Source organism: Spea bombifrons, chromosome 7, assembly GCF_027358695.1.
Source record: "Spea bombifrons isolate aSpeBom1 chromosome 7, aSpeBom1.2.pri, whole genome shotgun sequence".
Classification (NCBI taxonomy): Eukaryota; Metazoa; Chordata; class Amphibia; order Anura; family Pelobatidae; genus Spea; species Spea bombifrons.
In genome coordinates, this window is record NC_071093.1 from 16,767,070 (window position 1) to 16,781,327 (window position 14,258).

The 14,258-nt window shown below is 32.9% G+C and overlaps 1 protein-coding gene across 1 annotated transcript in view; it reads left to right on the forward strand.

Annotated features, from left to right (window-relative positions):
• Positions 1 to 11,049: 11,049 nt before the first annotated feature.
• MPP4 (MAGUK p55 scaffold protein 4) overlaps positions 11,050 to 14,258 on the forward strand; it is a 38,741-nt gene continuing 35,532 nt past the window's right edge. Inside the window, exons 1-6 of the mRNA XM_053471283.1 lie at positions 11,050 to 11,095; positions 11,224 to 11,345; positions 11,622 to 11,699; positions 12,746 to 12,826; positions 13,017 to 13,148; positions 13,700 to 13,781. Of these exons, the coding sequence (XP_053327258.1) occupies positions 11,050 to 11,095; positions 11,224 to 11,345; positions 11,622 to 11,699; positions 12,746 to 12,826; positions 13,017 to 13,148; positions 13,700 to 13,781 (541 nt within the window). The remainder of the gene's footprint in view (positions 11,096 to 11,223; positions 11,346 to 11,621; positions 11,700 to 12,745; positions 12,827 to 13,016; positions 13,149 to 13,699; positions 13,782 to 14,258) is intronic.

Below are 14,258 nucleotides of genomic sequence, written 5' to 3' on the forward strand. Positions count from 1 at the left end.
TTTTTTTTTATTTCAAATTTTATTTATTTGATTTTATACATATAAACACGATAAAAACGAACAACGAAAAGAAAAAAAAAATGTTACATAGATATTATTATGTTTATAATATATATACAGTATATATATTGTTAAATACCACATAACAAGGAGAGAGAGGAAGAAAAAAAAAAAAAAGAAAAAAAAAAAAAAAAAAAAAGAAAAAAAAAACAATCCATTACAAATTTCATACAGACATAAGCCTTATATATTTCAATATGTATATACGTACATTCTCTTCATCTGAGTATGTATATCTTTATTAGTAACAGCATTAAAAAAAAAAAAAAAAAAAAGAAAAAATCCATCACAAATTTCGTTCAGATATAGGGTCCATATACTTCATTATGTATATATATACATTCTCTCCTTTTGAGTATTTATATCTTTGTCAACAATAAAATTAAGTAATAATAAAAAAAAAAAAGAAAAAAAAAAAAAAAAAAGAAAAAAAAAAAAAGAAAACCAAGAAAAAAAAATCAAGAGGAAGAGGAAAAGAGAAAGAAGAGAAAGGGAGCCGAGGGTATACTTATTATTTAGGATCTGTACTAAATGTTATCAAGTTTTAGGATCCAGTCCTCATAAATTTGAATTCTTTTATGGTAAGTCTGATTGATCCAGCCTAAGCCTTTTTCCATTTGTAGTTGGTATAACAATTGGTTTTTAAATTGTATCCAGGAAAAGATATAGTTTTCTTTCCAGTTCCTAGCGATCAAAATTTTTACAGCTGTTAAAGAATGGATTAATAAGATCTTGTTTTCCTTAGAAAGATTGGATGGAAGCAAATGTAGTAAGGCAATCTCAGAAAATTTGTTTATCTTACATTTAGAGATTTTTATAAAACAATCAAAAACCTTTTCCCACATTTGGCTAATTATACTGCATGACCACCAGATGTGTATAAAGTTGCCTTTTTCTCTATTGCATCTCCAGCAGACATCAGATGTCCCCGGAAACATAGAACTTAACCTTGACGGAGTTAAGTACCAAAGATTTAAGACTTTAAAATAGTTCTCTCTTAGTGAAATTGAATGTATTATACTATAAGTTAATGATATTGCGCTTTGCCAGCTTTTTTTTGTGATCGGTGTCTGGATTACTTTAGACCATCTTGAAATAGTATTAATATGGTCTATTTCGTCTATTTTTTTTAACATTTCGTATATTCTTGTCAGTATTTTTTTAATTTCTGTTCCATTCAGTATATGGCCCAATTTTAATTGATTATCCAAGTCAGCTTTAAAAAGGGCATATTTCAGAAAATTTTTTAATCTTAAATAAGGGAATATTTCTGTGGATGGTAGATTAAACTGCTGAACTAATTGTATAAATGGTTTGATAGTATTTTCTGACAAAATATCTTTAAGATTTATAATGCCTAGACTTTTCCATTTCGCCAATGATATGTCTGGAAGATTAAGTTCTATAATATCCAATCGGGCTGTATGTAGTATTTTTTCTTTAAGTCCAAGCTTTTTCTTAATTTTGAGCCATTCCTGTATAATGTCTTTAATAATAGTATTATTTCCTCTAAGAATCTTAGTTTTTAATTTAGATTGGAATTCCCATACTCCTATAGACAAATTTTTAATACCTGAAAGGTATTGTTCTAATTTATACCATGGCTGTATAATACTTGTTTCTAATTGTGTATTATAGATGTGTAATATCATACATGCCTCGTATGCGCGCTCTATTCTCGGATAGTTCAGACCGCCTTTGTTCATTTTTTGTGAAAGAAGTTTAATTCCCAATCTTGTTTTTTTGCCTCTATTAATGAATTTATTAAAGGCCGTTTGTATCATATTCAACCATGAGATTGGCATTTTTAAAGGAAGATGTCTAAAAAGGTACGTCCATTTAGGAAGGATATATGAATTTACTATATTTATTCTACCAACCCATGAATTCAAGGTGTTTTTCCAGTTATTTAGTAGGTAGTTAGTTTCTTTAATACAAGAGAGAAAGTTTCTCTCCATCAAATTGTGTACCTTTGATGTTAATTTAAGGCCTAAATAATTTAGCTCTTGTGAAACTTCTTTAAATTTATAATCTCCTTGTATTATATGCTTAGTTTGTCCTGATATATTTAAATATAAAATTTCTGATTTGTCTATATTTAATCTGTAATTAGACATCTCTGCGTATTTATTTATGGATACTAATAGTTCTTTAATGGACCGTACAGGATCTTCTACAGTCAGTAGTATGTCATCCGCATATAAACAAATTTTTAGTTCTTGTTGTTTATAGGACGTGCCTTTTATCTTTTCATTAGTCCTTATTATAGTTGCTAAAATCTCAATGGTTAATATGTATAACATTGGTGACAATGGGCATCCCTGTCGTGTGCCATTATTAATATAGAACCAATTTGATTTAATATCTTGTCCCACTATTCTACCAGAAGGATTCGAATATAAAGCTTTTATTGCCGAGAGAAAATTCCCTTCCAGTCCATATGAACTGAAAGTTTGGAACATAAAATTCCAGTTAATGCGATCGAACGCTTTCTCAGCGTCTAATGCCAATAAGCAAGTCTGTCTGCTCTCCACATTAGCAAGGTCTATAATATCAATAATACGTCTTACGTTGTTGTATGTATATCTATTAGGCACAAAGCCTATTTGATCCGGATGTATCATTAAAGTAATTACTTGTTTCAATCTTTCTGCTAATATGCCTGCAAATAACTTCATATCTTCATTGATAAGTGAGATTGGCCTATAATTGGTAATGACTTCGGCGTTTTTATTTGGTTTAAGTATGGGAATAATATTAGCTCTTAATAACTCTTCTGGGGCATGCCCTGTATTCATTAATTCGTTAAATAAGGCTGTTAGATATGTCACGATTTCCCGTTTGAATGTTTTATAAAAGAGACCGCTGAACCCATCTGGGCCTGGGCTTTTATTGTTCTTACTCTTATTTATTATCTTAATAACTTCTGACTCTTCTATCGGTTTATTTAATTGATTTGTTTGATCTTTATTTAATTTAGAGATAGGTATTGTTTTCAGATACTCTTGGATTTCTTCTAAATTACTATTATTATTCAAATTATATAAAGTAGCATAGTATCTATTGAAGGCCTGCCCTATAGATTCAGGAGAGATATAGCTCCTATTATTTTCAACAATTCTGTAAATACGCTTATTAGCTTCTTTTTTCTTGAGCCTATTAGTTAGGGCTTTATCCACTCTGTTATTTTTAAAATACCATCGTTGTTTTAATTTTTCAAGGTTTCTACTAATTTTATCAAATTCTAAATCTCTTATTTTCCCCTTGAGATATTGAATCTTATTTGATCTGAATTTAGTAGGAGATAATTTATTCAATTTGGTAAGATCGTAGAGATTAATATATAGGGTGGGTAGATCTGGGCCTCTTTTGTTATTTTCTATTTTACTAATTTTAATAAGATAGCCCCGAACAACACTTTTAAAGGCACACCAAAGGGTGGAGCGAGAAATTAATTTATCGTCATTTTCTTGAAAATATAGGTCTATTAATCTTTGTAACGATTGAATATGATGTTGTTTATTCAAAATAGAATGATTTAACCTCCAATCTCTAGGGATTTTTTTCGGATAATTAGAAAAAGTCTCACACACAATAGCATTATGATCTGACCATAAGATATCTTTGATAAAAATTTTTTTAGTATTGTTAATTAAAGAGTAATTTCCAACCATCAGATCTATGCGCGCATACGAGGCATGAGGTGCGGAAAAATGTGTAAATTCCCTTATTGTGGGATTAAAAACTCTCCAATTATCATATAGATTATTTTTTTTAATAAACTGGTTTAATCGTTTAGACATTCTTACTATTTTTTGGTCAATGGTCTCACCTCTTCTTAAGATTTTATCCATACTACTATCTGGGATAGAATTGAAATCTCCTGCCATAACTAGAACTCCCCTAATGTATTTCTCTGCTTTTTCATATAGCTCTTCTATAAATTTAATAGAGCCCTTATTTGGGGCATATAAATTAATTAGGGTATGTAATTGGTCCTCTATCTTACAGACCATAATAATATATCTAGCCTCTGTATCAATATCTTTATATATAATTTCAAATTTAACACCAGTAGAGATTATTATAGCTACACCTTTCTTTTTTTTAAATTGTAAAGAAGAAGCAATAACACTAGAAATTTGTTTACCCTTAATAGGGATTTCATGGGAATTGAGCCAGTGGGTTTCTTGTAAGAAACATATGTCAATTTTTTCTTTCTTCAATAATTTCATTAATGAAGATCTTTTATGAGGGCTGTTTAATCCCTGAATATTTAGTGAAAGAAAACGTACCATCTTTTTCGTATTGACCACTTATACCCCCGGCTCAGAAGATTAAGAAAGAGGAAAATGAAAAATAGAATATAAAGACCTAAACAGAGAAAACAATTAAAAGGGAGAAAGGAAAAGTGTCTCCTATATCCCAGACCTACGTAACTTAAGGTTACGAAGGCCATAAGCGGTTCATCCCCTCTACCTGAACCGAAATTCCTGTGCCTCATAATGTGAATATTCACTTTATGAAGGTTACCCTTTGCGTGGTCCCTTTGTTAGAGTTCGGGGCTTATTTATTACCTTTTAATCCAAAAAAATTGCTACCATAGGAGAGCACGTTTATATATCAATTCCTACTCAAAATATATATGCAAATCAAAATGTGAGATTATATTTACTCTTTGAAGAAAAAAAAAAAAAAAAAAAAAAAAAAAATAAATAAATAAATAAATAAATTTCAAATAAATAAAGTGCATATAATACAGTTTCATTAACCAATTTTTATAATTGTAGTTATAAATTCCGTAAATTTTTTCTATTGATAACGACCAAGTGCAATATCTGTATCCTACCACATTTCCTTCAATAAAGTGCATAAATAACAATATATAAAGTGCATGTGTCATAACATTCAATAAATAAGTCACATGTGTTACCATTTCAATAGATAATACTTTTTCATTTCTTTATAATAATAAATTCATCAAATTATTCTTCTCTTAATAGTATTAATGTGCAATGTCCTCCCTCGTGCTTCATTTCTTTTAATAAAGTATTACGTTATCATATTTAGAGTGTAAAAAAAAAAAAAAAAAAAAAAAAAAAAAAAATTATTAAATAAATAAATAGATAAATAAATATATACTTAAATAAATACAGTATCTGACTTCAAAAGTTGTAAATTATTATAATAAGAAAAATTTTTGTCCTATCTTATATGCTTAAAAACATTGTATTGATAATTTATAATAGATATATTAGAATTTCATTAAGTGGTTCCTTTTCATTAAATATCATAAAAAAAAAAAAAAAAAAAAAAAAAAAAATTTAAAAAATTATATATATATAATAATAATATTAATAATATTAACTTCAGAGTGCATTATCTATATCCTACCACATTACCTTCAATAAAATACTTAAAAACCAATATATAGAGTGCTTATATCATATCATTTCATTAAATAATAAATTTTCATTATAATCATAAATTCATCAGGTTATCCTTTTTCTTAATAATATTAAAGTGCAATATCCTCCATCATACATCATTTCCTTTAATAAAATAATAAGTAGGGTGCTAAAGTGCAATAATGAAAAGAAGATTATTTATATCTCACATCATTTTCTTCAATAAAGTGCTAAAATGACAATATAAGTTAATTAAGCTATTATTTTGAAAATATGATTACTTTATCTATCTTCGAAATTTTTAAAGTGCTATAATAGAAATTTTTAAAGTGTATATATTAGAAATTCATTAATATATCATTTTCCATTAATTGTAAACATTAGATCAGCATATTCTTATCTATTGATATTATTGGTGTCCCACCAGCTTTGAGCTGTTATAATTGAATTAAAAGTTAGAGTTTTATTTCCATAATATATCAAAAGATTAGAAGCTGAGTCCCACTTGTATCTAATTTGTTTCTCTCGTAGGATTCGAGTTAAATCTTTATACTGGATACGAAGTTGTCTTGTTTTTCTGGATAGGTCTTGTAAAAATATTATATTTTTAAAAGTAGGATCTACTGCAGAGTATGCTCTTGAGGCTTGATAAACTTTCTGTCGGGCTTGGATCGAAGAGAATCGGATTATTACATCCCTGGGAATATCTGCAGGGATTTGCTGAGGTTTTGAGACTCTATATGCTCGTTTAATTAAGGGCAATTCTTGGGTTTTCTCAATGCCCATTTCCTGAAAAAGTTTCATAAGTTGGGGGAGGAGGTCTGATGCATTAGGTTGTTCTAATAATCCTCTTATGCGGATATTTTTACGACGACTGATATCTTCCATAGCGGCAATATGCATTTCCAATTTTAATATTTTGTCTTCTGAAATTTTTAGCTTATCTGATGTATCCTTTAAGTCAATTTCTAATTTATCCATTTTATTCTCTATCAAGGCTATATGTTCGCCGATCGAAGTAATCTTTTTAGACATTTCTTCATGATGATTTTGTAGTTCTATTTTTATCTGAGTTAATTGATGTTCTGCGCATAGCTGAATGCATTGTTGCATTTTAGCGTGTGAGAATGAATCATCTTGTATTTTTGAAGATTTTATGGCTTTTTCCTGTGCTGTTGGATCTGAGTACACCTCAGAGTCTTCTAATATGGACGATATTGTAGTGGAAATTGAGTCATCAGGATTTGTGTGTTGTTTTTTTGTGATATTTGGAGAAAATATTGACGCTGTTTTTCTTTCTTTTTTAGAATCAGTATTTCTTTCTTTCCTCTTTTCCTCAGCATTTCTTCTTTGTGACATTTTTTTTTTTTTTTCTTTTTTTTTTTTTCCTTTCTTTTTTTTTCTTTTTTTTTCCCTTTTTTTTTTTTTTTTTCTTTTTTTTCTTCTTTTTTTTATATCTTTTCCCTTCTTTTTTTTTTTTTTTTTTCCTTTCCCTCTTCTCCCTTTTCCTTTCCTCTTCTCTTCCCTCTCTTAGTCCTGTCTTCTTTATAGCCTCTTTAATTCTCTCCTTAGTGCAATTTTGGTTTTAAATGTTGTGTCTGCATATAATTTTCTAACTTTTCCTTTTGAGTCTGACCGTCTGTAGATTGAGTTTGTATCTTCCCGGAACTATAATTAGCCTTAATTATTATTTTTATTTTAATAGTTCCTCTCTCTCGCTTCCTCTATGCCTTCTCTCCACTCTTTTCTTATGTCTTTTAAACAGGTTTGTAAAAAAAAAAAAAAAAAAAAAAAAAACGTAATATATAGCAGCGTTTTAAACAATGTCTAATGCAACGAAAAAGTACTTCGTAGTTTTTATATTCAGACTCACTGCGCCCGGGATTCGGCTCCACTCCGCAGGGTGTCCCAGCACGTGTGCTTGAGATTCTGCTCGTAGTTCTGGAGGGATAAATTATAGCTTTCTGAATCACCTTTGCGCCGAGTTCAGTACTTTATATCAGGAATTCCGCCATCTTTCCTTATCATTGTGAGTGTTGATTCTCGGTAGTGAGTGTTGATTCTCGGTAGTTCAGTTGTCCTCGGTATTAGAATATCCAAGGGAGAAGGAGTCTTTCGTGAAATAAAAGAGGTAGCGAGTAGCGAGAGAGCGAGAGAGCGAGAGAGGATGACCACGGAACTGAATCTGTCCGGTATAGCTCAGTCTTTCCTCGGGCGTCAGTCAGACATCGGCTGGAGAGAGTATGCAGACCTTAGTTTGCCCGCGAACTCAGGACGCCGCCCCTCTGGCGTCTTACGTCATCACGCTGTCTGTCTCCCCTGACGTGCATTTTAACCCCCTATATGCCGCTCTGCCTCCAGAAAACCATTGAAACCCGCCCCCATCCCACTCTTAACCCCCTGACTTACCAGTGCATCCCTTTACTTATGACCCGTGTTCAGACTCCCTGGTGTCTAGTGGGGCAGCTGGTGGAGGTCTGTGCGATGCAGACTTCCGCTGCTGGTGGCTAGTACTTCCGTCGTCATTCGACGCCATCGCTAGCATGGGTCTGTTTATACCCCAGCATGTAAAAAAAACGCTGTGTGGCTGAATTGGCGTTATGGGCGTTTTTAGAAAACAAAAAGTGGAAACCTAGCCTTAGAGCCGCAGCCTGGTGTCTCTTTACTTTTACTTGGGGTATTTAGTCAAATACAATACCAAAGTAGAAAAAGGTAGAAAAAGGCACGTAAGCTTATAGAACCTGAAAGGTTTCTTCTTCAGAAATGTGTTTTACTTGCATTTCAATATATAGTGCTTGAGATTCCTACAACCAAGGACTTTAGGTAAAATGTACACGTTGATGCTTTTTTTTTTCAATGAAGGTCTTCTTTGTGAATGTGTGCTGTTCAGTTCAGGACAGTATCTGCTGAATATACTGTATTGTCTCCAAAATGTAGCTATAGTATTATTATTTGTTATATATAGCATCATGTTCTGTAACCCTGTACAATGGGTATTGGACTACTTGGCTGGACTAGCCCCCTGGCCTTATATTTTACAAAGTTAATAGGCATGTTGAAATAGCACCTAAAAACTAAGGTCGATAAGTTTTGACATATAGCTTAAGAACTATGATGACTTGTATGTCCAAGTGCTACAAATGTATTTCTTCACAGTGATCATTGTGGCTGTGTTAAGGAGGTAGATGTTTTATGGTACTAGTACTGTGGCTTTAAACAAAGCTGATTAAGTCTTCCTTGAGCATTTCTACGTTGACGAGGACGTGGTGGGATTAGCCACTTTGCTGCTAACGCGTTTTGCACAGTTCTAAGTAAAGCTTAGGGGATATGGTGATTCATCTCGCTGTGTATACAGGCAAGAATTTTCATCTGAATGCTTAATTACATTCTAGGCTTTATGACATCTGATCATCTTCAAGTCTTAATAGAGATATCTGCAAACACACAGGTAAGGAAGGTTAAGTCATGAAATCTTCCAACTTTTGTTCCTCTTTAAATTCATAATAATAATAATGAAATTGTGACAATAGAACACTGAGGGTTATGCATAATGAGAATTCTTGTGCAACCTTTTAGCATTTTGTACAAGATTTGCTCTTTATACAAACATCCAAGTGTTTTCATATCTGGTGAATGTCAGGCAGTAGTTTACCTTGCTGTTTGTTTGTAGAAGCTGTGAGCTAACAGAAGAGAATCAATAATTTAACCAAGTAATTGATTCCCTTCTACAAGTATAGACATTCCACATACTAGAATGTGACACCTCGCATGTCCTGACCAACAACATGTGAATTTATATATATGTGTTTGTAAAAGAAATTAGCATTGGAGAATGAAATAATGCCTTTTTAATGGACTAGGATTATCTTACATTTATTTCAAGATCGTAAGTATGTTTTAGCATGTCTATCATTAGCTTGTTATGTCCTGTTTTTCCAAGGCACAGTGCTGCAGAATATGATGGTGTTGTATAAATCAATAAATTATCTACCATGTTTAGGCTCTGGCATGAGCAGAAGAAGTAATTCTGTACGGTGCAAAAAAATATTAACATATTTTTATTACAAGTTATCAGACTGATATACTGATATATTTTCATTGTAAAAGTATGAGCCTTTACAGTCAGTAATGAAAGTGTAGGGCACTGTGTTGCAATACTCATTTCTCACAATGTACGGTAATAATAAAATACCTCTAGAAAAGAAACTCTCCAACAGAGTATAACATTCCGTGTATATACCACATAATTAATCATACCAAACTTAAGCTCTATGTAATAACTACAGAAATCTAATTTCCCCTCTAGTGATAAAACAGTTAATATAGTGTTGTGGTGGGATCATTTTTGACTAAACCTAAAAGATAAGAAGATTAACCCCTCTTAGCAAAAAGGGGGGGTGGGTGATTTAACACTTTCATTGTCTGCATTACTAAGAACACAAACTAAATTTCATCTGTTTCCATGGAACAGAAAGAAATCATATATGTAGAGTATCCCAACTCCACACTTGTTTAAGTATTTTTATGCACTATGTTCCTATGAAGCGGATATCAAGAAGATATCAAGCAGACACTTTTATATGGATTCTAGACAGTGCTCATTTCACATTGTCTTGCTTTGTAGCAAAACACCTGTGAAGCTTTAAGGTCAACATGTTTCATACCGACACATACTTTCCATTTTTCCTCCCGTAAAACCTCAACCGATCCTTTATCTTGTCTCTTCTATCTTTAGATTATTACTTGAGTAATTACTTTAGTTGATTACTATAATTTTTGGTCACTACAACAATTAGAGCCCCCAAGATATAATACATTTACTGCTAGCAGCTTCACATCATTATAGGAGGGAATGCATGCATTTACCGTGAATGCGCGGGTATATCTATAGGACAATCGCATCATCCTCCAGTATCTCAAGGACAATCAAATCATCCTCCAGTAAAAACCTGAAGAATATGATTTAGTATCGCATACTCCCCCACACCCTGTGTGCCCGTGTCGACCAATGTAACTTTACTACATACTCTGTAAACCACATTATATATTTTTAACTGTGTTCTGTAAAGTAGTACACTGTAGATAACTTTATATTCTTATACTACAGGTTGAACATTCAATTCCAAGATATTATTATGACAGATGCAGCCAAAGCCTAAAAAGAATAAAGATGCTGTAGGTGATAAGAAATGGCTGGAATGGAACAGCTGCTTTCCAACTTGAGCCCCTAAAAAACAAATTAAATTCTTACATAAAATCTCAACGATTTTATCTTACCAAGCTTGATGCTTTACTTCTGTTTGTTATATATACGTTTTAGTTGCTATTTAGATGCGTATTATCCCCTCTACTTATGGCCACCTTTCTACTTACTGACAAACTTTAACAGAGTGGATAACAAAATGATCTTTCTGCATGTTGGTCCTACTATATTGGTAAATCTGGAGCATAAGCATATATTCATTTTTGGTTTATGCCTTTCCTGTAACCTCTATTCCCACCCTTTCACTCAGCACATTATTTTTTCTTATTATGTAGCATTTGAATGGTTTACCCACAAAAGGCTGGAGAAACTCTAAGGATGAGAGAGACAATGGAAGTTACCCCTGGATGTCAACAGGAGAACGGTACAGCTTAGTCACTAGGAACCAATAAAAAATATTTGTATTCTACATTAACTCCCATGAAAGACCATTGTGTTTTCCACGTAGACAACGTTTAGCAAAGTTGTGACCGTCTTTTATTTCCCTGAAAGGTCTGTCCCAGGTGCTGAACATGGTTCTCGAAGAGTTGGGGCTGTTCTACCACAGAGATGTGAATGGGATTGGTGTACTCTATAGCTTGCTCCAGGCTCCCTGGCTCCAGGCCTTATTAAAGGTAAAGATAGAACAGGACCTGAAAGACAAGGATCATATAATTAAATCTATACGGACCCTTTTATGTGACACCTACACTATTGTTTGTCCATATATGAATGCTATATACGTCCTCATTCAAAGTGGTAATATGTAATGTTCCATGCTATGTGAGATTAATGAGACTGGACAACGACGGGGTCATAATTCAGGCAGTTTGTGTCTATAGTAAATTAGTCATGTCAATAATATATGGAAGTTAGCGAGTTTCTTACTGCTGTTCCATATTATACTGCAGGTACATGATTGTCTCCACCAGTACATAAGGAACCGGCCGGCACCTATTGTGACCAAGGCTCGTGCTCTTACCAATGAGGTCAGTGCTTTGCAGAGTATATTATGGAGTGAATTTCAAACAGAGTCTTGTACAAAGTGTTTTTGTATGTTTCTGTATTTCCAAAATTCTCTTCTGACAATGTAATGATTAACAACTATGCTTACTATGAATATTTTATTTGTTATATTCTTACTTTCTTTGACAATTTGCTCTTCTTATGCTCTAGGACACCACTTTTTCTTTTAGCCCAGTGCAGTAATAATAATAATCCTATTTTTGTAATTAGAGGGGTGGGTAACTTTTGGCCCAAGGACTTGCCACTTGTCACTTGGGGTCTCCAGGGGAAAAGGGCTGTAACCAAGTGGATTGGGGTTAGCATCCTGTCTACCCCCCAGTCTACTTGGAAGATCCCTGGCATTTCTACAGCACGCCTTATCAAGAGGAACAGTAACATAGTGGTCCCTAAATCACATTAGGAAGACCATAATCAACCAAAGAAATCTATTTTTTATTACCTTAGAAATATTTATATGTATATTAACAACATTTATAGAGGTAAACGTACAAAATGAACAGTGTACTTACCTCTACCATAGCAAATGCAAGTAGCATCTCCCTCACACAGCTCTGGTTATGCTGTTCACCATTCAGGTCATTAAGGTCAGCCCAGTGATGGGCATCTTGCAACCTGGTACTTGACCTCTACCTCAACTTTCTGATCGTAAAATTTAAGTTTGGAATATAATATAGTGTTATTTCTAGATTTAAAAAAAAATAGTTAACTATATTGTTTTTTGTTTTAATGTCTATGGATTTACAAAAAGGGTATACCAAGCTAAAATGTAGTATGTAAGTATATATATATAAACTACAAAGTAAATAATAATATACAACTATAAAATAAACTATTCAACTATTTCATAATGTATAATGTATAATATATACATTTCATAATGTATATCCTTTTGTATAGAGTTTGTCAATGTATTGTATGTATTTTGATTTTGCCCAGTGTATACTAAATAACAAGTTGCCATTCTGTGTTAAATATATGTTCTAAAATCAAAGAAGCTTATGGTTGTCAGGTTGTAGACATATTGCGTGAGTGCCCTCAGTCAACGGACACGCGAGAGCTGAAGAAGCTTCTAAGGGGAGCACACTTCAAGGCAAGTGAATGAATAAACAATTAACAAGCGATTTCTAAATGAAACATTATAGAAATAAATACAAAAAATTCAAAATTATGTTATGCCAACTGTGTTACAGTAGGGGTTTCTATTGGATGGGAATTCAGGAATTTTCCACCTATTGCCTCAACTTAAATCTGTCCCTAATTAATCTTTTACTCTCGCCCAGGCGCTGCTGTCTGCACATGATACAGTTGCCCAAAAGAATTTTGAGCCCATCCTCCCACCATTACCAGATAATATTCCAGAAAATGAAGAAGCGATGCGCATTGTGTGCCTGGTGAAAAATAAACAGCCTCTGGTAAAGAATGATATTGTTAAGTATATTGTTTTTAATCAGAATATTCACGATCCTTAGAACAGAAAAAAAACAAACGTATACAGCATTTAGATACAGCAACCTTCAACTAAATGTTTAGACTTAAGGAAAATAGGGCCTCATATACAGAATTATCTATGTATATACATACACACACACACAATATATGATATTGCATTCTAAATACATAGACATTAATATGTCTTTTGGGAAGGCTTTCCACAAAATTTTGGAGTGTTTCTGGAGGAATTGTTGTCCCTCCATTCAGTAGAGCATTTGTGAGGTCAGGCACTGATGTTGGGTGAGAAGGCCCGGGTTACAATCTCTGTTCCAGTTCATCCCAAAGGTGTTGGATGGGGTTGAGGTCAGGGCTCTGTCCGGGCCAGTCAAGTTCTTCCACACCAAACTCATCCAACCATGTCTTTATGAACCTTGCTTTGTGCAACACAATATGGATAAAAGTATTAGGACACACCGCTCATGTTACCTATACTTCTCCCTTTTAATGGTTTTCTTCCCTCATTTTCTCAAAGGGTGCCACCATTAAGCGTCATGAGATATCTGGTGAGATCATTGTCGCTCGTGTAATCCATGGTGGACTAGCTGATCGAAGTGGTAAGAAGTACTTTTTACTGCTATTAGTGCCCATTTTTATTAGCAGTCATTGTTCAATATCAATTTTAAGAATAACTAACATTAATAAACATGTATCATTTGAAGATCAGGGATAGGCAAAGTGTTCGTAAGGCTTGTGAAGGTCCATAGAATCTCATTAAATTGTCCACCACACATTTCAGTAAATGTCCACCATGAGTAATGTTGGCGCCTACCCCTGGTAGGATAAGCAGCATACAGCAGTAACTGATAAAAGATTATACTATCAGGAAGATGGGACCTGAGTGCTGCAAATTAGGTTTCTTTTATTGAATATATAGAAAACATGAATATATAGAAAACATGCCATGCTACACATGAGTTAGGGTAAACCTTATGTGGCAAACTCTCTCTATATAAATATATCTCATATTCCTATTGAATAATTATTAAACCATGTTAGCATTCTACAAGGTCCCTCTAAGAGTTTTATCACAT